Source organism: Schistocerca serialis, chromosome 3 (assembly GCF_023864345.2).
Source record: "Schistocerca serialis cubense isolate TAMUIC-IGC-003099 chromosome 3, iqSchSeri2.2, whole genome shotgun sequence".
NCBI lineage: Eukaryota > Metazoa > Arthropoda > Insecta > Orthoptera > Acrididae > Schistocerca > Schistocerca serialis.
Window position 1 is genome coordinate 418,197,246 of NC_064640.1, and position 27,662 is coordinate 418,224,907.

At 37.9% G+C, this 27,662-nt stretch overlaps 1 protein-coding gene across 1 annotated transcript in view; it reads right to left on the reverse strand.

The window, feature by feature from the left end:
• Nucleotides 1-243: 243 nt before the first annotated feature.
• The window catches only part of LOC126470294 (protein MON2 homolog), a 219,911-nt gene continuing 192,492 nt past the window's right edge, over nucleotides 244-27,662 (reverse strand). Inside the window, exons 28-30 of the mRNA XM_050098049.1 lie at nucleotides 5,994-6,216; nucleotides 5,416-5,498; nucleotides 244-5,292 (exon numbers count right to left, since the gene is read on the reverse strand). Coding sequence (XP_049954006.1) covers nucleotides 5,135-5,292; nucleotides 5,416-5,498; nucleotides 5,994-6,216 — 464 coding nt within the window. The 3' untranslated portion in view covers nucleotides 244-5,134. The remainder of the gene's footprint in view (nucleotides 5,293-5,415; nucleotides 5,499-5,993; nucleotides 6,217-27,662) is intronic.

Below are 27,662 nucleotides of genomic sequence, written 5' to 3' on the forward strand. Positions count from 1 at the left end.
CTAACATTTTTTTGTATAAAATGGTGCTACGAGCTGCAACACACAACACTTACTGTCACTTCCATGTATGATTTTTACAATCATAAAGCTAGACAAAGATTTGGAAAAGTATGTTTTGTAACTATTTCTGCACTCACTCCATTCACTTTAAACATCAGAGCACTTGTGAATAATGGCACATACAATTAACACACTTTAATCATAACATAGGGTTGCCAAAAAATTTGCAAAGAGTTTCACTGCTGAATGTAGCTCAAAGTTTATTTTTTTATTAGAAATAATAATACAGTCTCTGTTCACGTGATGATGCCTGCCTGCCTGCAACTGTCCATTCCTGTGTGAAAATGGGAAACCAAATCAACCCAGATAGAGATTTGTATTACAAAATTCCAATTCATAAATGTTTCAAAATTACCAGATATCTGTGGTCATTTAACACAAATGTATGGCACTAACAAGTAGGAGATGCCCACAAGGCAAAGATTTTGGATAACAATCAATATGTAGACTCTGCATCTGTGACAATCCTGAATTTTCTGAACCACAGACAAGACGTAATGTTGTAAGACAGTAACAGCTTAGAAAGTATTTAATAACTTCCATGTTTTTTTCTAGGTTTTGCTCTGTGTAGAACAGAGTTCAAATATATGTAACAATGTGGAGCATATGGTTCTGTAAGAACCATGTGCTGCAAGACAAGAGAGAGGATCTCTTAACCTTGACACTCTCCACTGATCTCATTATCAATGAAACAGTAAACCTCAAACAACACACTTATTAACATTGAGAGTCAAATGTGATTCACATAATGATAAAGAGAAATTACAATTGTTGAAAAGCTATATAAAGAATAAAAATGAAATTAGTAGCAAATGTTAATGGCAGGAAGTTTTTTGCGCAAATTTCCAAGTGACATTAAAAACTGGTTGCTTGGTACATCAACCAGTGAGAATATTATTTAAACAGTACACCAGTCAGTGCATCATTTCAGTAGTTGTTCACATTCATTTAGATAGCTACTATGCTACCTTCACCCCTCACCCTTGCCCAACTTGCATCTAACATACAATGGCACACAACTGTGACAGTATATACCATTTTTCTTTTCCAGTAAGCAGGTGTGACATGTCGTGACACCTGGAAAAGTGTCCTGAAACCAAAATTGTGATCAGAATAAATCATCTTAGTTGAATACTTCATTGACAAAACCCAAAATGGTACTAATGAAACACAGGAATTTATTAGACATGGACAATTTCAAACATGAAAACAATAAAAAAATGGAAATTATTGTCTGTGGCTTCACTGACCTATAAAACTTTCTTCTCCTGCCACAAAACACAGTCCTATTACTAATTCACCTGAGAAGACCCATGAGGTTCACATTGTTGTTAGAGGCCTGGTCCTTAGTTTAAACCCAAACAATGTGACTCATTTTCAGAGTGTTTGAGACATACTGAGATATAAGAGTAGGGTTCATTTTATTCCTCAGCATAGTGCAAAAAGTGTATCCCTGTGTTGCATGGATAATTTTTTATTTTTTAAATTTTTTTATAAGTACTAGCACTTGCGTTATTACAGATGTTTACAAAAATAGAAGACACAGAGAAGGTGAAATCCACTGAAGGTATATGGCCCACGCTCCGATAATAGCAGGAAGAGGGTCATAGTCTCAACACTCCCACCCAGTGGGCTGATAACCATTAACAGTGGCACATGAAGAGACTGCAGATGTTTGAAATTTAACCCAGGATATTGCTGCAGAGTCCGTGAAAATAAATTTTACACAGTTAACTCTCCTCCCATGACCAGCCAAACATTTACTGTGATGAAAATTCCTCCTACCATGCAAAATTGAACTAGCTGCTCCATTCAGTCATCAATGTATGATTGCAGTTCATGAATGAGGTCATTAACCCACAATTTTGTGAAAATCTTCAGCTCAAAGGTAACTGATTCAAATGCTAGTAGTGGAAGAGAGTTTTAACAGTAGGATTTAGCCTACTGATGGCGACTTGTGTGTTCTATGCCCAGCATCCTCTTGGTGCCACTCATGAGGAGTAAGCTATCTAAAGCTACAAGTTTCCATATGCACACTTTTCTCTATCATATCATCATGAAGTCCACACAGATGACACAATATTCCACATGTACTCTACATGGTCAGTTACTCTGAACAATCACACATGGCAAACTTGATACACAAGCTGCCGAAATTACAGCAACTAGATAGATTTACACCACTCAGTGAGCCACAGCAATAAATATAATGCCATTTTAGTTACACAGACAGCTTTTGTAGTAATTAATACAAACTTTTCCTCCCCAACAAATGAAACTGCTGATCTGATCATAAAATCTCTTATATATAGAATCAGATCACTGGAAAAAAAGTGTGGTATCCATTTGTGAAATATGAATTAGAGGAGATGTATGTATGGAACTACTGCTGTTCAGAAGTGGAACATGTTCACAGTTGCCTATTCTATTTTCCAGATTTGGGAATGAAATAATGACACTACATGACAATTCTGTTAACTGACAATATATATTTTTCAAAGGAAAAGGCAATTGAGAAGTCTCATTACTTACGGTAAGTCATGCCTGCACAATAAAATGTATATATAAACACAATCTATTCAATAGCCTCATAAAATCCTATAGAAGTAATGTGATTTGTTTGATATTTTGAAGTTGCATAATGAGATAGTAAACATATTTCACAAATAAATTTGAACAACAATCTTAAAGAGAATAGTAAACAAACAAGTAAAATTACTTGAGTATTTTGAAAAATGAGTCTTCTGTAAACAGAAAATTATGTTTATCGACTAATAAAATGGACTACAAAAAGAACAATGATGGTTCAATAACAAGATCCAAAAAGGTCTGATAAAATAATGTTTGGTGCATCTGTGATAAAAATAGAACAATAATTACTGAAGATACAAAAACATCTAAGAATGAAAGCAATGAGTGTGGTAACCACCCTCAGAATTCACATAATTTTCTGTTGTATGAAAAAGAATTACACAGAAGTTTCGAACTTCTAACATTATCAATGACACCTGAAAAAGCCATGACTAATTCACAAAGTAATAACAGTGATTTATAAAGATCTTGGAAACTTCTATGGTGTCCACTGCCTTGTTATCAGAGCAGACCCAGTTCATCACATTTATGTTACAACAGAAACTATTATGTCTGTCAAATATCATGGACAAAGTTGTGATATTTCAACCAAAAAAAAAAAAAATTCAATATGATGAAGCTATTAAACCATAAAATTTCAAGTTTCCCTAATAAACAGCATAAACATGGATGCAGATATCTGAACATTGTAAAAAACTGTTACTGAAGTTCTGGAAGTAGACAGGAATGACTTGAAATACAAGGAAATTTGAAACAATGAAAATATTGCAGAACATACATAGAAAGGACGATATATATTTACATCAGAAACTCTCACACTCAAAGATGTAAGACCTTACGTAATTCTTTTTCCCTGACGCAAATACTAGTGAGGCAGAATCTCTTGATACTTAATATTTCAGTAATGCTATTGAGTTTCAGGCAAAGAACACTGTTTCCTTATTGGGGGGGGCAACAAGAATCCTGTTATTGTTTAGCACAAAGATTAATTTGGTGCCCCAACTAAAGAGTATTTCATTATATTTGGTTTCCAGGCAGATCTGCTTTGTATTGTGATTAAACAGGAAAATAATTTATAGAAAAAAGTGATAATGAACAAAAAAGAATGTTATTAATGGTCCAAGGTAACAGAAATGTTATACAGATTCAACTTACATTTCATAGCTTCAACTGAATACTGATATGGCAACAATACCTCTGGTAGCACGCAGGGACGTGTGCAACTTACGCATAATGGTAACATTTTAAGCTGCCTCTCAAGGTAATAACTTTTGGTAAGTAATAAGTTACTTGAAAAGAAAGCTACAATTGTTTGTCAGCTGTAATAAAACACACATGATGACAAAAATGTGTCAAAGTTCTAATCATATTCCAACAATGATATACAGCAGGGCAGCATAGTATGTTCTATTAAAAGGAGCTTCAGTCAATGTTGAGAACATGAGAACTACAGTCACTAAATATTCAACGAAATAGCACCATTTGGATAGCATCCAAAGTAAGAAAAACATTCATATAACACAAATCCCATGATCAAAATCCATCATCAGTAATTTGCTATGTGTAATAAAATAAATGAAGCAATCAGAACTCCAAAGATACACACAATGGCATTAATGAACTAGCTACCAGCTGCCCAGTACTGAGCTTCATCAGTGGAGATGTCAATTTCGAAGTAGCTTAAAGTTTGCAGTCCACACACACTTTCTTGGCCAGTTTTACAGAAGTGCTGCAGGAAGAGAAATATTTTGGGAGTGAGCTCCATCTCCTTCACTGAATGTTACCAAGAACAAGATGTGGAAATAACCAAAACTTAAAATTTCTCATATATCAAGCTGAAATCATGTGATTATCATCATTTTTCAGAAAAATCCGAAATTAAATGCAAAAATACTGAAAATGGCATATCGGTGCCCAGTCTCCTGCCTAGTGAGGAGTAGGGAGTCAAGTCACAAAGAAAAAGTGTTTGACTGCACATAAGTTGGACAAAGTACATATCGCAATGTAGCAATTATGGTGACAGCTTTGATAGCATCAGTTTTTGCAACAGTAGGCAAAGGGAGGATGGACAAGGAAATATTTCCCTTTAGTGTCTCACTGAAATGAGTACACAGCACTACATATGGGTGTAGAACAGCAGTGGTGAGGACCTGAGAAATAAAATGTTGAAGTTCTCCCAAAACCATCCAGGAACTCTAACATCATTTTAAAATATGAATCTCACATCCACTCCTCTGTCATTCACATTAGTTTTTCAATGGAAGGAAGAAGATGAGATTACAGTCTTTATCCTGCCATTTTTGGTGTGTGACAGAGGGGCAGCACCACTGAATCTCTGTGCACTTCCAGTGTCCATAGCTCTTGCTGCTGCACGCATGTGTATGTTCATTGTCTCTCAATTAACTTTGTACTTAAATAGGCTGCAGGCATCAATGCTACAATCTCAGTGTCAGTTCACACAAACAGCACAAATATAACACTATCATACACCATTATGATATCTTGTAGGCGAATGCAAAAGGTCCGCGTACTGCAGTAACGCTTCACGAAGCGAACTTGAAACTTGTGTTGATTTTGTAGTTGTGCAGTCCACTAAATAGGGGTACAATGCAATCAATTGTTCCCATGATGATTCATTCACTGGAAAAAAAAAAGTCTGAAGTATTACATTTGCTTCTGCATACCTACAGAATGTTTGATGAAGGAACATAATATTTAGAATGCTTAGAAATTTGAATAATAACACTTGAATTAACAATTTACCTTTTCCTGGTGGAGCTTTCTTCAGTGATAATACCAAAGTTCCAACAGCTTTCAGTACAAAAGATATCTCTGACAACCTATACCTGCAAATACAAGTGTTTATAGAATACTGTATGTAACAATTCTCATATCCTGATTGTCATTAGTGTTAAACTTTAGCAACTGTAAATATCTCAAGGAAGAACAGTTACACCTACAGCAACAGCAACAAAAATGAAACACTTCTGAATACAATAAACTGTAAAGGGCTCCTTAATAGTGGTAACAGTGAATGGACTGCATACATGCATGAATTCTATCTATTACTCATTATTTAGAATTATATATATATATATATATATATATATATATATATATAGAGAGAGAGAGAGAGAGAGAGAGAGAGGGGGGGGCAGGGGGGGGGGGGGGGTGACAAGGGAGGGAGGTAGGGAGGGGGACAGAAGTGGGATTGCTAGGTGATTAGCTGATAGTCATATGTGCAATATGCATGCTTTCTCATATTTGCACTGTAACAAAGAAATATATGCCGGAAGTTTATATTGAGTGCACCATTGCATGTAATAAGCAAAGCAAATTACCTTGGCAATGGGCAATTTCCGTTCTTCCTTTCATCTTCAACATACTGGTGTAGTACTTCTTGGAACCTTGTCAGAAGAGCAGTGACAGCTAATCTTCCTGCCACACCACCTTCTGTTATTTCCTCAGCACATTCATCAGCACCGTCTTGTAATGAAAACTGCAGCAAAGTCTCAAAACAAGTTTTTGCAAATTCTTCTCTTAGTTTTGGTTCAGCCACATAATCTGCAAGAATACAATATCCCTTAAGTACATTAATGTGTCATTTGGTCAATAGTGTTCTCTCTCTCTCTCTCTCTCTCTCTCTCTCTCTCTCTATCTCTCCCCCTCTCCCTCCCTATCTCTCCCCCCCCCCCCTATCTCCCCACCACCACCCTCCTATGTAGATAAACTTAGTCAATCAATAATATGAAATTGCCAACAAGCCATATGGTGGGAAGATATAGAGTCAAGAACAGTAAGCTGATTTGTATACGATAAAGTCTGATGTGCTTTTGTGAACTAAGCAGATTACTGATGACAAGCCACAGAAGCAGAAAGAAAATTCATGGGTGGAAAAGGACAGAAATAAAATTTTCAAAACAGAAAGCAGTGTACTCCAAAAAGGACAAATATATGTTTTATATCAAGTGTGACTCTTGGGTAAAATTTATATATTTTGGGAACATAAGCAGATATACACATAAAATGCACTGAAGAGGGCTAGGAGGGTGGGGAAGGGGATGAAGAGTGTGTCCCATGGCATAGAAAGTACCTTCAAGGTATGGCATGTAGAACAGGGGGGGGGGGGGGGGGGGGGAAAGAAAAACAAAAACAACAAACTAGAAAAAATGCTAGAGTGAAACAGAGGGGCAAGGTTGGTTAAAATAAATTACCAACTGAAAAATGAGAGAGTTCACAAACTTACATACAATGGTGCTACAAGACATGATGCACCCACAATAATACTGTCCTCTGCCAAAACTATGGCACCGTAGTTCTGGCACGCTAAATAAAGGATGTAATAAATGGCAGTATTACATGTAGTATTGGGATCATTCAAAGGGAAAGAAACATCAATTAATGTGTAAGAGAAAACTGGGTGTCTGACGACTTCTCTTTGTTTGTTTTGCACATAGTTAGAACCACACATCAGTGTGTCGGTCCATTGTATATTTTAAATCCTTACAGAATATAAATTTTATTTTATGATTAGTAAAAATTATTTGATCATGTCACTTCTGCTCTTCTATGTAGCCAAAGCAATTTTTCCTGTAGTTATTGACAAATGCAAAAGTTGTTTATGAATAACAGAAACATGTTTTATATATGTTCAACAAAGTATTTGAGGAATGTCTGATTATATATATTATATTTGTGGAAATTGCATTTTCTAGTGCCATACAGTAAGTCTGTATTGTTTCCTTTATTTTTACTACAACATCCTCATTTCACCATACAAATCAACAATTTTTGAATAAAACCTGAACTAAATGTTGACAATTTCAATTTTGCTATAAACATTGTTTATTTTTAAGTAACAGACAGGAAGATTACTATGTAGAAGAAAGATATTCCATACATTACCTGGCCCATTATACATCCTCACTCACTTTCTAAGACGATTCCCGCTTCCAGTTTTTTGTGTAATGTAGTAAGACACTGATCACATACATAAAGAAAGTAATACCCAAAAGGAACGCAACACACCTAATGTACTGGGTATGCAGGTATGACCTTTATTGACCAAAGCTACTAGGAGAACTACTGTAGTCCATGCTTACTTATAATAGCTTATGGTAGTTTAATTCTAGCCTAGAATGATGCCGCTAATATGAGGTGTAGCAAGGGAGCTTAAATCATTTAATAAAGGCATGGGCTCCGGTCCTTACTGTATACCAGTCAGGTTCCTCTCAGAGTATTCTGATCAATATCTCCATATCTAGCAATCGTATACAACTGATCACTCGCTTGAAGATCTGTACCCAAAGACTGGAAAGTTGCACAAGTCACACCAATTCCCATTTAAGGAAACAGGATAAATCTGGTAAATTACAGATCCATATCACTAACGTTGATTTGCAGTATATACTGTGTTCGAACATTATGAATTATCTCAAAGAAAACGATTTATTGACAAATACCCAACACGGAGTTATAATATACCGTTCTACTGAAACAAAACTAGTTCTTTATTTTCATGGGGGTAATGAGTGCTACTGACAGGGACTGTCAAATTGATTCCACATTTTTTAGATTTCCAGAAGGCTTTTGACAACATACCCACAAGAGACTTCTAATCAAATTGTGTGCCTATGGACAGTTGTCTCAGTTTTGTGAATGGATTCATGATTTCATGTCAGAAAGGTCACAGTTTGTCATACCTGATGGGAAGTCACTGAGTAAAACAAAAGTAATATCTGATCTACATAAACGATTTAGGACACAATTTGAGTAGCACTCTTAGGCTGTCTCCAGATGATGCTGTCATTTAATGTCTTATAGAGTCATTAGATGATCAAAACAATTTAGACAAGATACCTGTCAGGTGTGAAAAATGGCAAATGACTCTAAATAATGGAAAGTATGAAGTCATCCACAAGAGTACCAAAAGGGCTCCCCAAAATTTCGGTTACAAGATAAATCTCACAAATCTGAAGTTGTAAGCCAACTACATATTTAGCAATTACAATTACAAATAATTTAAGTTGGAACAATCACATACATAATGTTGTGGGTAAAGCAAACCAAAGACTATGATTTATTGGTACAACACTAAGAAAATACAACAGGTCTACTAAAGAGACTGTCTACACTACACTTATACGTCCTCTTCTGAAGCACGGCTGTGCATTATGGGATGCACATCAGGTAGGATCGACAGAGGACATCGAAAAAGCTCAAAAAAGGGCAGCTCGTTTTGTGCTACCGCAAAATAGGAGAGAGAGGACCATGGATATCATATGTGAATTGGAATGGAAATCATTAAAACAAAAGTCTTTTTCATTGTAGCAGGATCTTCTCATGAAATTTCAACCACCAGCTTTCTCCTCGGAGTGTTTATATATTTTGTTGGCATCCACCTACATAGGGAGGAATGATCATCATATTAAAATAAGAGAAGTCAGGGCTCGCACAGAAAGATTTAAGTGTTTGTTTCTCTCCTGCGCTGTTTGATAGTGGAACAGTAGAGAAATAGCTTGAAGGTGGTTCGATGAACCTTCTGCCAGGTACTTAATTGCCAATTGCACAGAATCATATAGATGTAGATGTACTCCAGTCAAGGGCTCTCCCCACCATCACCTGCCAGCAACAGCAACGTCCACCTGGCTTGATAGTCATTGCTCAGAGTCCCAGTGCCCCAAAAGGACAGGCACCTACTCCTGGACTTGCACGAAGAGGTACGAGCTCAGGCATTAAGCATGTGGGCCCTGCATTGTCAGGGAACTGCAATCAAGAGTACCTGATAGCCTCACCATGTCAGACTGGCTATTATATTGGCTTTTGGGCTGGAGTAATTGCTCACGTAATAAAGAAGCATACATTATCTTTGTACACCATGGATAGGGTGCCATACAACATGTCCTTCCCCAAACAGCATGCACTACCGACAAAATTTAAAAAATAAACAAATAAAAATTGAAAACGCGAAAGACAAACCTGACAGTGTGAACTAGTCAGTTTTACTGAATAGGTAATAGAGGGCAAAAAGCAAGAACAATCCCAGACCAAGAGTCAGAACTTAAGGAATGGGCAGGTTGGCTCAATAAGCAGAGTGTCACAGGACTGCAACAAAGGAGAGGGAAAGAAGAAAGTTGCAATGGCTCTGTCCCCCCCCCCCAACCCCCCATGCATATCACACACATGTACTCATGCAGTGCTGTAAGCCAGGAGGGTGGGGGGGATAATTTTACATAATATCTCATTCCCCAGAGAGCCTAAATCACAAAATGCAGCAGACAGTCTTTGCTATCTAGGCAGCAATATAACTGAGGATAGCTAAAGCACTATGGATATACAATGGAGAATGGCAATGGCAAGAAAATTGTTTTTGGAAAAGATAAATATTTTAACTTCCAATGTAAAATTAAGTATTAAGTAGTCTTTTCTCCAAGTATATGTCTGTAGTGTAACTTTATGAAGAGATGAAATATGAATGATAAGCCATACAGACAAGAAGAGAACAAAAATAAGCGGTACTATGTCAAAAAGACTTCGTATTTTCAAAATTAATATTTGGTTATTCTGATGGCACTTTAACATATTGCAACTATTTTTCTCAGTTTTACTTGTAAAATCCTAAACATTACGTTCATATTACGGAACCACACAAATTGTTAACCTACACCAACAATCTGCTGGGCTTTGCATAAACTAAAATGAACAAGTTAATTAATTATAAAAGCAGACATATCTAATAGCACATTACAACTGTGTCAGAACACTGCGGCTTTGTGAATTGCCTAAAATGCGTAGATAGATAATTTCATGGACAATGGGCACAGTAAGTGTTTCATCATCATGTTACCAACTAGATTCACTTTTCAAATATTAGCAAATGCAGCAAGATAGTTTACCATAATATTATAGCCAGTAATGATATCACTGATACAGTAACTGCCTTACAAACCACTTTTCACCAAACACAGCAAAGCTTCTTCCATCCCCTTTAACTTAAACATACTAACTACAAATTAAAAATACTTATGAAATGATTCATCACACACCTATGAGCTGCTTATTATCAGCAGCCATGGAAAATTTCTCCGTGGCAAAGTTTCAAGATAACTTTTGAATTTTGTGTCACTTCATTAAACTTTGTTTTATTGACATGCAGGCAACAAATAGTGCCCTTCTATTTTAATCACACAAAGAGCATGTAGCACATATTCGAGGGTAATCCCAAAAGTAAGGTCTCCTATTTTTTTATAAGTACATAGACCTGTTTATTTCTACAATGGTTTACATCAGTTTACAGCTTGAGCGTTTGGCTATTTTTTGACATAATCACGATTTCTGTCAATGCATTTTTGTAGATGCTGTAGCAGTTTTTGTATGCCCATATCATACCAGCTCGCCGCCATGCTGCGAAGAAGGATGCTGCCACTGGCATGATTGTTGCTTGGTCTCAGGTGTAAAGTGGTATGCCCAGGTTTCGTCATCCATGACAATTGAGTCCAGAAAGCAGTCCTGTTCAGCTGCAAGGCGGTGAAGAAATTCGCAGGAAGCATCAACTCATTGCCGCATGTTGTTCTCAGTCAGCATGCGTGGCACCCATCTTGCGCACACCTTCCAGTAGTTCAATGTTTCTGTTAAAATTCTGTAAAATTCTGTAAGCAGTGCTTCAGGAAACCACAGGAACCAACGTGCAGAGATCATCCAGGGTGATCCGCCGATCTTCACACATGCTTTGCTCAACCTTCAACACTGTCTCCTCAGAAATTGACGGTCTCCCGTTCCTTTGTTCGTCGTGAATTTCGGTCCAACCAGCTGCAAACTCTCTACACCACTTACGAACATTTTTGACGCCATGCACGACTCACCACACACTTCCATCAATTGGTGATGGATTTCAATCAGCACAGTGCCCTTTTCGTTCAAAAACCAAATAACTGCGTGCAATTCACGCTTGGCGGTAACATCCAACGGGAGCTCCATTCCCAACGACTGCCAAGCCAAGACTGAGCAGCTCAGCGTGGCATGCGCATGTTTACACAAAGCGCGTGAATCACTCTTCACAACAGTGTGACCAACTGCCACACAAACAGAGTTCTGTACTTATAAAAAAATAGGAGCCCTTACCTTTGGGATTACCCTCGTATTAATATAAAGACCACTAAGAAAATGAAACATAAGCTACATTTTTAAGGGCATTAATGTAATGAAAATTCGTTGACTATATCAGGTACTCTGTGTGTGAAAAGCATACTCATACAGACCATACTCCATTCACTCTACCCACACTAAATCTAACATGAACACACTGACACATTGAATCAAGACGTTTTCATATTATGAACATGTGTTTGAATTAAAAAATCACAACCCTTTCCACTCTAATGTAGAATCTTGTCTTACATAACGTTTTCTGCTTCTGTTCTGATATCAGATGTGGTCCGAAACACCATTTAGGTTTTTTTTAATCATCTCCCTGTTCTGCTTCATCCCACAGAACTGATTCTGCCAACAAATAGCAGAAGCTGTCCACAGTATTTCACGCCAGCTCATGTGCATCAATGTGGAAAAGTGACTGTGGGTTACGGCACAATTGTTGCTTGTACAAAAATGGCAGACAGAAGATGTGTACTTGATGATCATAGGTGGCTTTTGGAAGATACTTAAAGATGAGTAACAGTTCAGTAATGAGATGTAGTGTTGTAAGTGTCAGTTAATCTTACCATAATGATTTAGAAGGAAGTGATGACAATGTGCAATCTATCATGTGTTAATGGCAGGTTTATCATGACAGTGATATTATCAAGTTCTTATACACTGAAGCACCAAAGAAACTGGTATAGGCAAGCGTATCCAAATACAGAGATATGTAAACAGGTGTAACACGGCACTACGGTCGGCAATGCCTATATAAAACAAGTGTCAGGTGCAGTTGTTAGATTGGTTACTGCTGATACACTGGTAGGTTATCAAGATTTAAGTGAGTCTGAATGTGGTGTTATAGTCAGCACACGAGCGATGGGACACAGCATTTCTGAGGTAGCAATGAAGTGAGCATTTTCCCATATGACCATTTCACAAGTGTACTGTGAATATCAGGAATCCAGTAAAACATCAAATCTCAGAGATCACTGCAGCCAGAGAAAGATCCTGCAAGAACAGGAATGAAGATGACTGAACAGAATCGTTCAAAGTGACAGAAGTGCAACCCTTCCGCAAATTGCTGCAGATTTCATTCCTGGGCCACCAACAAGTACCAGCATGAGAAACATTCACCAAAACATCATCAATATGGGCTTTTTGAGTCAAAGGTCCACTTGTGTACCCTTGATGATTGCACAACACAAAGCTTTACGCCTTGCCTGGGCCCATCAACACTGACATTGGACTTTTGATGACTGGAAACATGCTGCCTGGTTGGACGAATCTCGTTTCAAATCGTACTGAGCGGATGGACGTGTACGGGTATGGAGACAACCTCATGAATCTATGGACCACGCATGTCAGCAGAGGACTGTTCAAGCTGGTGGAGGCTCTGTAATGGCACGGGACATGTGCAGCTGGAGTGGTATCGTACCCCTGATACGACTAGATACGACTCTGGCAGGCGACACGAACGTAAGCATCCTGTCTGATCACCTGCATCCATTCATGTCCGCTGTGCATTCTGACAGTCTTCGGCTATTCCAGCAAGGAATGAGACACCCCAAATGTCCAGAATTTCTGCAGAGTGGCTTCAGCAACACTCTTCCGAGTTTAAACACTTCCACTGGCCATCAAACTCTCCAGACATGAACATTATTGAGCACATCTGGGATGCCTTGCAAAATGCTATTCAGAAGAGAACTCCACCCCCTCATACTCTTACAGATTTATGGACAGCCCTGCAGGATTCATGGTGTCAATTCCCTACAGCACTACTTCAGACATCAGCTAAGTCCATGCCACATGGTGTTGTGGTACTTCTGCATGCTCACGGGGGCCCTACACAATATTAGGCAGGTGTACCAGTTTATTTGGCTCTTCAGTGTACTTGTTACAAAAGAGAGATTCACTCTTCCTTGAAACACATACCCAACAATGGAACTTCAATATTTTCAATTATTTTTCAGTACCATTTTATTAGCAAAATTCTGACTGCAATAAATGTACCAGAAAGTGTCGTTGCACACAGAGGTGCAGTATCAGCTGTAATTATCATATGGCAGTGAAACTTGGTAGATATTTGATAAGAAACTGGACATGGCTAGAAAAGGTCAAACAAGTGATAAAGGCATAATGCTGATTATATTAACTGCTGATTACATAATTTGTTCGATACAAGCACCAGAGATGTCGACAGACAGTCCCAGGTATGCACCTGGTGGTCTAAATTGGAACTTATGTCTTCCAGTTTTAATCTATTCCACATTAATGCATTAGAATATCCACCAAGCTACATTGCCATATAATAATTACAGCCCACACTGGACCTTTTTGAGGAGTTGCACTTTAATTACAAGCATCTGGAATGGAAAAAAATACAGAAGGTGGCTCCACTGACAAAACATTTAATGTGACATTTATGGAAGAATGTTTGATGGGTACAAATGAAGGCATCCTTGGTCTTACATTAAACATATCCCCAATTTGAAGACAGATTTAAGTAACTATTTTACTGAAGATTGGCTAGACTGAAGTCTGTTCTACAAGTACGTTTCCTCTGGTCACCGATTTTTCCAGTTATTTTGGACGCTGCATTTAGTTTCTCCTATCATTGCTCAAGCAACTGTGGATACTAGGAAAGGCAAAGTCAAGTTTGTCAGTGAATATATTGCTAATAAATGTAAAGAACTTTGCACAGCAGGAAGATGAGACCATAGTTGGTTTTAAAGGCAGGATTCAGTTGAAGAGCTATAATCTAATGCAGCCTACAAATTGATGTCTTCAAATTTTTTTGCCTCCATGATTATGCATTTTCTCATATTCCATTTACAGTGACACAATGACTGACAGTCTTATTCATCATGATTTGTCATTTATCTCTTGAATAGTGATTTATTTGGCACAAGATCTGCCTGCACACACAGGTGGTACAGGTTTTCACATCTACACTGACAGGTTCTACACTTACCCTAAGCTTGCTCATGAACCAAGCAAAATGAAAATGCATGAAACAGGGACAGCTGTGCCATCTATGAATGGTTTTCCACTTGTTCTCAAAAAGAAGCAGCTTGAGGAATACAATGTGTGTGTTTATCAGTCTAATACACAAATGATGCACGTATCCCTTCACAATAAGAGGTTAGTGAGCATACTGAGACATTATTTGGTCCTGAAACACAGCTGATCACTGGTGACACAAAGAAACCACCAGTTCAGATGAGAAACCTACAATTATTTTAGAATATATAAAGTTTACAGAGGAATGGACACAGTGTTTTGTGCATGTTATGGCTTTACGTGGAAGTCATACAAATGGTGCAATTTTTTTCTCTGGATTGTAGAAGTTACAGCTGTAAAACAGCTACATATTTTACTCAATAGATACGGAGAAGAGAAAAGAGGAAACATATCTTTTCTATTAGAGAAATCTCATCACAAAGCTTGTGGGCACTGTCAGAGACATTCAAGGGAGAGAGGGAACCATCTTCTGATGTTGAGGAGAGGCTGAACGGAAAGATGCATTTTGTAATGTAAAATGAAAAGCAATCTACAAACAACTGTATGGCCTGCAGCAGACAAAATGAAAAAGATGGGAGGAAAGAAACCATTATCTACTTTGAGACATGCACAAGGGGGTCTTAGACTTCATCCTGGAGACTTGTTTCAAAAAGTAGCAGACAGCAAACAGTTTTCAAAAAAATAAACAAAAATGCACATAATTCTATGCAACACACAACAGATAATGAAGTTATCATGAGAGCTCATATTCATGTCTTTCTCACTTTAAAATACCATAATATTGCAAGCAATCCCCTAACCTATTCCCTGATAATATTAATCAGAGATGAGGAGATGTCAGCTGGCAAAAAAACTGATTGGAAAGGGTTAAAATTGTGCCCAAAAAACATGGCCAATCACTGTGTGAAATAATGACAGCATTCAAAATCAAATGGACGCAAAACTGATAAAGGCCCAGGAATATGACAAACCACGAGATCTCCTTCCGTTTTGTGGTCACCATAGTTACTAAAATCCCATAGAACTCGGTAACTCTGAGAACAATGGCAAAAGGCAGCCACTTGGATGGCAATAAAAATTCAATTTGTAAACACTAGTATTAGCATGTACATTGGTTTATATACGAGATGTTTCTAAATCCAGAATAGTTACAATATATTCAACAAAGACAGAGACCACTAAGTACTTGGTGCAAGTCAATTTCATTATGAATTTGCACAGACAAAATTTGCCCACTCCAATACAACATGAGCATTTTCAGTGAAGGACAACAAGGCTACCATAAGTATGTACATACAAGGACATACATGCAACGGCATCAGAAAGTTGTGCTTTTGATGAACAGGACAAGGATAGCTTTTTATTTATTTTGTGTTTATATTGAGGTTTGTTGCATCTCATTAACTAACAATCTACTGTTCATTCAGAATCAAGGAGAGGCAGTATGCTACACTCATAACATGCCCCCCATTGTTTCTACTTCAGAAATGTGTAGCCATCTTCTATCCACCGTGACCAATTAGTTGAGATATCCTCTTCCTTCAATGGACAGTGACCTTTTTTGTTGGTATGTCTTGAATATTTTCATAATTAAGGATTAAGGCTGCCATTGCACCAGTTCCTAAACTGTAGGCTGTGATGGCTGATATACAGCTTTGTCTACCTTTTTCTAACACAGAGTATGGTTATGTTTATCAACAACACTGACAGTATTCACTTTTTTCACTTGGACACTGTTACTGGCAAAATATTCTACAATACATCATGGTAGTGTGACAATTAAAGGCACAACCTCCTTCTAAATACAATTAGTAGTTTAATATGTCGCCATTAATATACTTTAAGTTGTGGTAGGCTAGTGAATGAATCCTCTGCAATAGGCTGATGTGACATCAGACAGAAGTGCAGGAAAGACTAAGAGGAGCAAGGAGCATAGTGCCAGAAGCAGGGTTATTCTGTTTTTGGCGGACAGGAGGGCAAAATTTACTGTATGTTATACTAACGAATGTGCTCAATAAAGGATCACGGTATAAGCATACCTTTACTTAACCTATCGTAACAGTTATTCATGTATTTGAAAATGTTTACCAGTTTTCATCTATAAAACTATGGTAGATCAGGATACTATCCACTAAACTCAGTGAAAGAAAAAAAAAAAAACACTATTATAAATCAGTGAACTATGAATAAAGGACTAAAAATTATGGTAATAAAGAGAAGAAGAAGAAGAAGAAGAAGAAGAAGAAGAAGAAGAAGAAACATACATTACATTAATTTACTCCATTTTATTAGTCTTAAAAATTAATAAGGAAAGCAAAAGGTTGCTGTCATATCCTATTAGTAGGAAACATCCTCCAAGTAATCAGAAATTGTGGGAAAAAAACCATCATAAATCCTTTTTTTTTGTTGGTATCTGGTAAATCTGCTTAAGTACTCCTTAAATGGACAGTTATTATTCTTCTGAAAGTATTTAAACAACTCGAAATTGTTACAGCAGATTCAAGCAGAATTCAAACCCTCATATAGTAACAGTGTCATCTATTATTGCATTCATTTTAGTGAATTATATTTCCATTTCTGTGCCATCGATGTTTACAAAAGTTATTGAAAAGGCCGTATATAGAAGGGTTATTGATTATTTCAGTTAACATAAATTATTGTCAACATAGTTTCGTTTCAAAAGTAGTTTAACAACTGAAAACCTTATATTCTCTTTTCTCTGTGAGGCACTGGATGGATTAAATAAAAATTTGTGAACACTATTGTACCTTTAACTAAGGCATTTCACTGTGCTCATCACAAAATGTGTGTCCGCGTAAGTCGCCGATGTGGTGTCACCTAAAAAGGACTTACAATAAGGCAGCCAACAATGCCATAAGATCATTTTATTTCACTGTAGAAAATGTACCATTATGGGATAAGAGGAATTGCTCATCACTGATTGTTCTAATACTTTATGGACAGACAGCAAAAAAATCATTCTCCACACTAATGAGAAAGGCTATGAGGTGGCATCTGATTGGGGCATGGTTAAGTGGGGGTGCTCCTAATATGACAGGTAATTCTAAAATATTTCTGTTTGTCGTCGACAATGGCTTAGTAGTGAAGGACATTGAGTAAAACATATGTAATGTACCAAATACTGCAGTTCAAGGCACACACAGTCCAGTCACATTAATATGACCACCACCTATGCTCGTCATCAACGTGCAATAACCATTCAGAGGGGGCAGGTGGCAGCAATAACAGTAGATGGTACATAAAGCATTTGGGGAGGCCCATGGAAAACAGTGCAGTCATTGTTGTAATGTAGAAATGAAGCAATTTCTCTGATGTCCAAACAGGCATGATCTTGGCTTTCGTGCCAAGAGTGGAAGTATTTCCAAAATGGCTAAGTTTGCAAACTGTTTGCATACCACCATGGTTGTAGTATAAGGTACACATCAAAATGGCACTACCCAAAACCAGCGTCCACACAACTGTGGTACACCACAGGCCGTAGATGACTAGGGTGAATGATGGCTGTGGAGATGTGTATAGGCCAATAGATGTGCAAATGTTAAGCAACTGACCACCCAGGTGAACTATGGAACAACAAACAGTGTCTCCTCGACAACTGTTCAGCAAATGTTGCTTGCTTCATATGGGCCTCCACAGCTGGCACCAGGTTCCTGCACCTATATGCAGACTGTTGTTCATTGGGGATGAAGGATGGAATTTGCATACCAATAATACAACTGGACATCCAATGAGTGGTGACAGGTAATCTTTTCAGATAATCATGTTTCATGCTCCATTGGACACACACTGCAATTATTGTCACAAGGGTTCAGGCCAGAGGAGGAAGCATTACGTTCTGCAGAATATTTTCGTAGCATTCCCTGGGTGATCTTACTTCGGAAGGCACAATGGATCAACCCAAGTATGCATCTATCATTGAGGACTATGTCCACCACTACATGCAGTTTGTTTTTCCTTGGCATGATGGCATCTACCAGCAGGACTATGCAACATGTCACACAGCTTGCAGTGTATGTACATGGTTCAAGGAGGGACAGGATGAATTTACTGTACTCCATTCACCACCAAACTGCCCGGATCCAAACCCAGTAGGGAATCTGAGGGACAGCCTTGATTGGGCTGTTTGTGCTGTGGATGTTCAACCAAGAAACCTAGTGCAGCTGGCCACAGCACTGGAGTTGGCATGGCTCCACATCCTTAACGGTACCTTCCAGAACCTCAATAACCCTTCCTGCATGTCTCGCAGCAGTGGTTATTCAGGCTCTTGACAGGTGGTCACATTAATGTAACTGGACCAATACTACGTTTTTACAGTTTCTACCACAAAATTCAATTTAAACTGATATTCTGATTACACAGGATGAGTATATGATTAGCAAGTCTGAACAATTATAACTCCTAGGTGCTCTGATACACAGTAAGCTGACAAGGAATGCTCATGTTCAGAATCTCATTAAAAAACTGACTGCTTCTAAATAGGGTGTTCAGAAATAAGCATTACAAACTTCTAGGACTTTTAGAGGGAAGTGAGTATGTCATATTTTGAATAGGGATCCATCTCCAGAAATTTACCATTTCATTCCACAACTGTTTCAATTCAGATGTTTAACTCATCGATTCCTGCTGGAGGAATTGAATTAGGCATGACACAGTAACAATTCGAAAAGGATACTTAAAGCATCCATTTATCACCTAAGCACATTTGTTTGTATTACCACTTGAACATAGTGTATTTACATTATTCCAAAACAACAAAAGAACCCAGCATACTGTACTGTGTGTACAGGTCAGTACTGATGCATTACAAGAGCAGGTCGATGTGGTGACCACCAACGTTGTTACTACAGACATTGGACCTACAAATATTTTCTTTTTCACACTCTATCTCACCTGGTGTCTGCTCAATTTCTAGTGCGGTATATCTTCCTCTGTCTCTACAGGAGTTATGCAGCAAGGCAGACATTAAATCATGATCAGGTGACCATCTGACATAGTACACATCATCCTGTCTACCCTACTGCATACCAGGACAAGTAATTCTGAGACTTTTCTCCTTCTCTCCACAGACGTGGATGCATTACATATCTGAACTGAAACCATTGCACAACGGAAATGGTACGTTTCTGGACATGGTTTTCAATTCAAGATATTACATACTCAATCCCTTCTACATGTTTTCTACATGTTTGTAATGGGAATTTACGAACACTCCATATTTACCATTATAACAGTATATGCAATATGTGATAGTGCAACACAATTATATTAGTCTACTTTGCTTATTTTCAACGCTTATGACATATGGTATTATATTCTGGAGTAACTTTTTCCATTTGCAAATGCTGTTAGTTCAGAATGTGGAAGTTTGAACAATATGTGGTGTTATTTTGTTAATCTCTTGTTTACAGGCAAAAGTTATTAGAAATTCACGTACCCGTAAGAACATCGAGCGTGAAGTGTTCAACTTCCAGCATCATACCTATGCAGAAGATCTCACTGAAAACTCTAGAGAATTCCAGTCACATGTAAAAGCACTGAGTGGATTAAGGCTTCTATTCAGTCACTCACTGACCTGTCTGGGGTGGCAATAGAAGACAGCAAAATGCAAGCTTAAGTTTTAAATTTCATGTTTAAGAAATAATTCATGCAGGAGGATCATACAAACATCGTTTGAATGCATCACAGACTCCCACATGGGGGATATACAAGCAGCCATCCATTGCATGGAGAAGCAGCTGAAAGAGTTGGAAACAAGTAAGTTGCCAGATCTGGATGGAATCCCAGTTCGTTTTTACAAAGAGTACTCTGTGGTACTGAACCCCCACTTAGCTTGCATTTATCACAATTTCTCACTCAGTGTGACGTTCCAAGTGACTAGAAAAAAGCACATGCGATTCCTGTAAATAAAAATGGAGAAAATATGAATCTGCATATTTACAGACCAATATCCTTAAGACCAGTTTGGTGCAGGATTCTCTATCACATTCTGAGTTTGAATATAATAAATTTATTTGAGACAGAAAAGCTTCTATTGACATTCAGCACAGATTTAGAAAGCATCACTCGTGCAAAGTTCCGCTTGCCCTTTTCTCGTATGAGATCCTGTGAGCCATGGATGAAGGCAACATGCAGGTTACATACTCCTAGATTTACAGAAAGCATTTGACATGGTGCCCCACTGCAGACTGCTGATGAAGATCCAAGTATATGGATTAGGTTCCCAGATATGAGAGTGGTTCGAGATAAGTACGTTGACCTTGATGGTTAGTGGTTGTCAGGAGTGCCCACGGAAGTGTTATAGGACCACTGTTATTTTGGATATACATAAATGATCTGGTGGACGAAGTAAGCAGGAGTCTGCAACTGTTTGTTGACAATGCTATGATGTACGGGACGGTGCCATCATTGAGTGACTGTAGGAGGATACAGGGATACAGGATGACTTAAGACAGAATTTTCTGTTGTCATGATGGACGGCACCTGCCTCTAAATCTAAAAAAATGTAAGTTAATGCAGATGAGTAGGAAAACCACTCCTGCAATGTTAAAATAAAGCATTAGTAGTATGCTACTTGACACAGCCACATAATTTAAATATTCAGACATAATGTTGCAAAGCAATATAAAATGGAACTATCACGTTAGATTGGTAGTAGGTAAGGAGAATGGTAGAGCTCATTTTATTGGGAGAATTTTGTGAAAGTGTAGATCATCTACAAAGGAGACAGTGTATAGAACACTTGTGCAAACTATTCTTAAATACTGCATGAGTGTTTGAGATCCCCACCAGGTCAGATTAAGAAAGACACCGAGGCCGTTCAGAGGCATGCTGCTGGATTTGTAACCGGTAGGTTCGATTGGTACGCAAGTATTACGGGGATGCTTCATGAACTAAAATGGGAATCCCTGGGGGGATGATGATGATGATGATCTTTCCAAGGGGCACTATCAACACTAGTGAGGAAATTTAGAGAATTAGCATTTGAGGCCAACTGCAAAATGATTCTACTGCCACCAATGTACGTATCGCCTGAGGAGAGCCAAGATAAGATGACAAATAATATCTTTAATTGCTGTTTGGTTCTGTTTACCTGTAACATGTATGTGTAAAGTAGGCACAAAGCTGTCCAATTTTTATAAGATAAGATTCATTCCATTTCATTATTGCAGTTATAGCCTCAAATCAGCTGATTGCAAAAAATATAATTCGTTTTGTTTAAAATAAAGCTTATTAAGAGTTATGCACAACTAAAAATTCTACTACAGCAAGTAATAGCAAATTTTGTGTGAGCTAATGTGTATTTATGGACTTAGTGACATCACTCATTAGAAAGACTGGCATTCTGATGTTTCAGTAACATATTTCAATTTTTGTGATACTAACATCTCCACATTACTATCTCATGTGAAAAAATCGGTGCTTGAATGTTATCATGCTAACATCTCCGTGAAAGTATGAGGATCAGCATCCACAAAAACAACAATGTTGGGGCCAAAGAGCTCACTAGTTAATTCTATAGCGCAAGTCTGCAATTATCTTAGCTAAATTGTGTTACAAGTAACAGAAAAGCTGGACTATCATTGTAACTGGAAAAACTGATTATTGTATGTTAAGACTTCCATTAAGGACTGGACTAAGTGAAATATCTCTGTATAACTTTCTTTTGATGGATTACTGCAAGATACTACGTTTACTATGGTGCATGAGGTAAATGTGAACTGCGTTCTGTGTCGCACACTATTTTGTTCTGAAGATTATAATTTATCTGATAAATTCTGTCAATGGACTGTTGTTGGGTGAAGGCCTAACCTGATTAAGGCACTTCTATTATTGCAAAATTAAAGAACTGGTCACTGTCCAAACAATATGACAAAGCTCAACAAATGTGTGAAATACTGAATCCAAAAGTGTAGATTTTCATACATTATTAAACACCATGTACTATTCATTAGGGTTTCCAGATTCATGGTTACAGTTAGGTGCGCTACTGAAGATGCAAAGGTAAATAGATGAGAAAAATGTGGTTGGTTACCTTACACACTGTGGTAAGAAATTTGGTCAGTACAGGTGGAACTGTATTTAAGGGTTTACCTACTAGCTGTAGATGGAGAGTTGCTTCTCTCCAGAATAAATTGTTACGCTATTCGGTTTCTGAATTGAGTCTGTAACAAATATGCTTTAATCAGCTGCAAAGACAGTAGTTCAGTGGGACGCTAACTCTTTTCTATTACAAAAGGAATGTAAAGTAATTTTTACTAATTGCTGCTGCGATGAAACTGGAAGTTACCGAATGCGTTACCCTCAATTTCACAAAACAAAAATCTGTCAGGGCAAATGCCTAGATGAAAATTTGTTTTACACAAGTAATTATGAAAACATGCTGAAAAGTACTGCTTCCCAATTTTTTGTGAGTGAGCTCTCAAAACTTTTTAAATAAAACAAATTTTTTTTGCATTCTAAATCTTTATTCTTCCTGTCTACATATTTATTTCTCAACAGTGTCATCCTGGCAACGAACACATTTCTCACAATGAGAGACCACTTTGTTAATATTGACACTGTGGATTGGTCGACTCTGTTGATGGAGCCACAACTTCACCTCTGCTTGCACTGCAGCCACGAAATAATTACTGGGATCATGTATTTTAGTCACTACTGGCTGCTTCATATTTAAGATGAAGCATAGCATTACTACTTAAATCTGACTGGAATTCTATACAGCTGTCTCCTTTGGATGTTTCTGATGTAACATTTGAGAGAAAGAATGAGAATGCTGTATGCAGCAGATCTTGACCTACATTTAATACTGCACAAACATGTAATGGCGTGTGCCGGACGGTACTTCTGGTACCACTAACTGATCCATCCTACTCTGTTCCACTCGTGAAAGGCACGTGGGATGAATGATTGTCAGTAAGCCTCTATATTGGCTCTAAGTTCTTGAATTTTGTCTTTGTGGTCATTACACGAGATGTATGTGGGAGGATGTAACATGTTGTCTGACTCTTTCTGGAAAATGCTCTCCTGAAATACAATAGTAAACCTCTCCCTGATGCACAATACCTCTCTTGTAATGACTGCTGGAGTTTGTTGAGCATCTTGGGAATGCTCTCACAGTGACCAAACAATTCCATGCCAAACACTACGCTCTTTGTCGGATCTTCTCTTCCCTTCCATCATTCCTATCTAGTAAGGAATCCATATTAATGAACAATATTGAAGAATAAATTTAACAAATGCCTTATAAGCCACTTTCTTCATGGATGAGTCACATTTCCTTAAGATTCTTCCGATGAATCTCAATCTAGCATTTGCTTTTCCACCTCAAGGTCACTCTTGGATAGTTACTCCTATATATTTTATGGCAAATACTGTTTCCAGCAGTTTCTCATCAATAGTGTAGATGTACAGTAGTAGCTTTCTTTCCCTATGTATGCACAATATGTTATATTCATTTATGTTCAGGGTCAACTGCCAGAGCCAGCACCATTTACCAATCCTCTGCAGGTCATTATGCAAATCAGTACTGCTGTCTGGAGTCACTACTTTGTTACAGACAACCACATCTGAACAGTCTTAAAAGAGCATCCAATGCTTTCTAGTAGCTCATTTATATACAGTATACACAATAATGGTCCTATTACACTTCCTTGGGATACTCTGGAAATTACCTTTACATCTGTCAATTTTGTTCTGTTAAGAACAACGTGTCGAATTCTGTCTAAGTGGAAGTCTTGAATCCAGTTGCAAATCTGGTCCAATACTCAATAAGCTCATTTTTTTCACTATACGGTAGCGAGAGACTGTGTCAAATTCCTTCCTGAAGTTAAGGAACACAGCATCAACCTTAGCACCATTGACAAAAGCAACGGAGGAATAGAGTAAGCTGATTTTCACACAATATCTGTTTGTGGAACCCATGTTGATTTTTATGAAGGAGATTTTTGTTCCCCAAAAATATCATAGTTCTTGAGCATAAAACATGTTCCATAATTCTACAGCAGATTGATGTCAACGATCTAGGTGTGCAATAGCGTGCATCCGTCCTGCGATCCTTTTTGGAAACGGTAATTACCTGAACTTTTTTCCAGTCACCGGGTACCCTTTGTTGCTCCAGCAATCTATGATAAACAGCTGGTAGAAGGGGAGCAGCAAGTTCTTTTGCATAATCTTTGTAGAATCTTTTAAGTATTTCATCTGGTTCTGATGCCTTTTCACAACTAGGCGATTGTAGTTGCTTTTCTATTCTGTGATCAGCCATTTCAATATCTGCCATTTTGACATTCATACAATGAATGAAAGGAGGGACTGTGCTACAATCTTCCACAGTGAGGCAATTTTAGACGATCAAATTCAGTATTTCAGCCTTCTCTCTGTTACCTTCTGTTTTGGTCCCAGTATGGTCTCTGAATGAATGAATAGATGATTTCAAACCTCTTACCGATTTTACATAAGACCAAAACCTCTTAGGTTTTTTACTTGGATTGGGTGACATAATTTTACTTTCAAAGTCATTGAGCACTTCTCTCATTGCTCTCCCTATGCTCAGTTTCACTTTGTTCAGCTTCCATTTGTCAGCTAAGTCTTGACTTCTCTGGAATCTGTGATGCTCTCTTTCTTTATGTAGAAGTTTTGTAACACTGCTATTAAACCATGGTGGGTCTTTCCCATCCCTTGTGACCTTGCTCAGAACATACTTGTCTATGGCATACTGAATGGTGCTTTTGAATTTTTTTCTATTTTGCACTAATCACTGAATATTTTATGCTGACTACTCAGAGGCTCTGTAATTTGCATCCTGTCACTCTTGCTAAGCAAAAATATCTTCTTACCTTTCTTCAAAGAATGGAATATTCAGTATGTAATGTAACAATACGAGAGAAGGAAAGTTGTCACTCACCATATAGCGGAGATGCTGAGTCGCGATAGGCACAATAAAAAGATTCCCACAATCATAGCTTTCGGCCATTAAGGCCTTTGTCAATAGTAGACACACACACACACACACACACACACACACACACACACACACACACACACACACACTAATGCAGGCACAACTCACGCAAGTTGTGCTTTTGTGTGTGTGTGTGTGTGTGTGTGTGTGTGTGTGTGTGTGTGTGTGTGTCTACTGCTGACAAAGGCCTTAATGGCCGAAAGCTATGATTGTGTAAATCTTTTTATTGTGCCTATCGCGACTCAGAATCTCTGCTATATGGTGAGTGGCAACTTTCCTTCTCTTGTATTGTTCCTACCTTTCTTAATATTCCTTGTAAAACCAGTAGTCATAGATGCTGTCATAGCCTCATGATCACTACATCTTCCTCTAGTTTAACTGATTCAATAAGTTCAGGTTTGGTTGTTGCTAAGATGTTTAAGACATTGCCTTCATGATTTGGTTCTCAAACTATCTGCTCATAGTAAGTTTTGAACAATATGTTCAGAATTCCATTACATGAATCCCTGTTTTAGGCAACAGGTTTGAGAGCATGACTCTCCCAATCTAAACTCGGACAAGTTGAAATCTCTTCCCTCCCCTCCCTGCCACCCTCTTAACAGAAAAATTGCTAACAACATTCTTTAAGTTCACTCTGAGGCACTCTACCACTGCAGCTCCTGACACAGACGGTCTATAAAGGCATCCAGTTACCATTTTTGACTGAACTTTGATGCTTAACTTCACCCAGATTAATTCACATTTGGGATCTGTGATAACCTTGCTAGATGTTATCGAGTTCTTTATTGCAATAAATATGCTGCTAGCAATGGTGACTAACATATTGTTATGATAAATTTTCCAATCTGAACTTAGGATTTTGTTGCTATTCACTTCCGGTTTCAAGGAGCTTTCTATTCCTAATAATATCTGGGCATTGTAACCTTCAATATGAGATACTATAGAAAAAAGTCCAACTAAAATTACTTGACAGTTGACATGTGTCACTTGCCACTACAGTGTCACCGTGTACGCTGCCACCTACCACTTGGTTGTAGGTGACGTACAAACATGGCAGATCACTTCACAAGTGCTGTTAATGTGCAACACAGAGCAATGTTGGAAGCAGCCATTGTGAGATATGATGGAAATGAGAGCTGCGCTGTTGACAGTTGATTATAGAAGACCATTGACTAAACTGTGGTGGTAGATGCGTTTTGTAGCCCTAAATTTAAACCCGTGCCCTAACCTAACAACAACCTTGTGATGTGCAATGTATCCGAGAAAATGGCAGTCAACAACTGGTGGCACAGATAAAATCAGAATCGCTTTGTTCACAGACATTAAAGCTAACCTCATGCACAAACTCAAGACAGAAAATTTTCTGTTTGAGCACTAAAAGGAAACTGCAATTTCTCACTATCATCGGTTACGTAACATTAACCTCACTCTGGTTACACGGACTGCCATTTTACCAACCAATGAGCAGTCCTGGTTGGCACTGGGTTGCAGATTATAGGGAACCAAAGCAGATTCCAAACAAGAGAGGAAGGGTAAAAAAAACACAATATGATGATGAAAATGATGTGGCAAAGTATTATATATAAAGAAATTACATTTAAACCAATTAAATAAATAAAGGTAGTTATTGAAATCATAAAAATAAAAAAATAAATAAATAAAAATAAAAAATCATTGTTTTGATGAGATTCTAACCTACAACTTTCTACATGTCAGGTTTATATGCTGAACACTGCACTACCCCACTCCGCAGGATTAGGGTGTTATATTTATGACTCTGGTAACCCAGTAGCAATGATGAATTGCAGCCTTCAAAATTCAGTTTCATGCAAATGTCATATGGAGCTTATCTAATGTAATCTCTTTGATTACAATA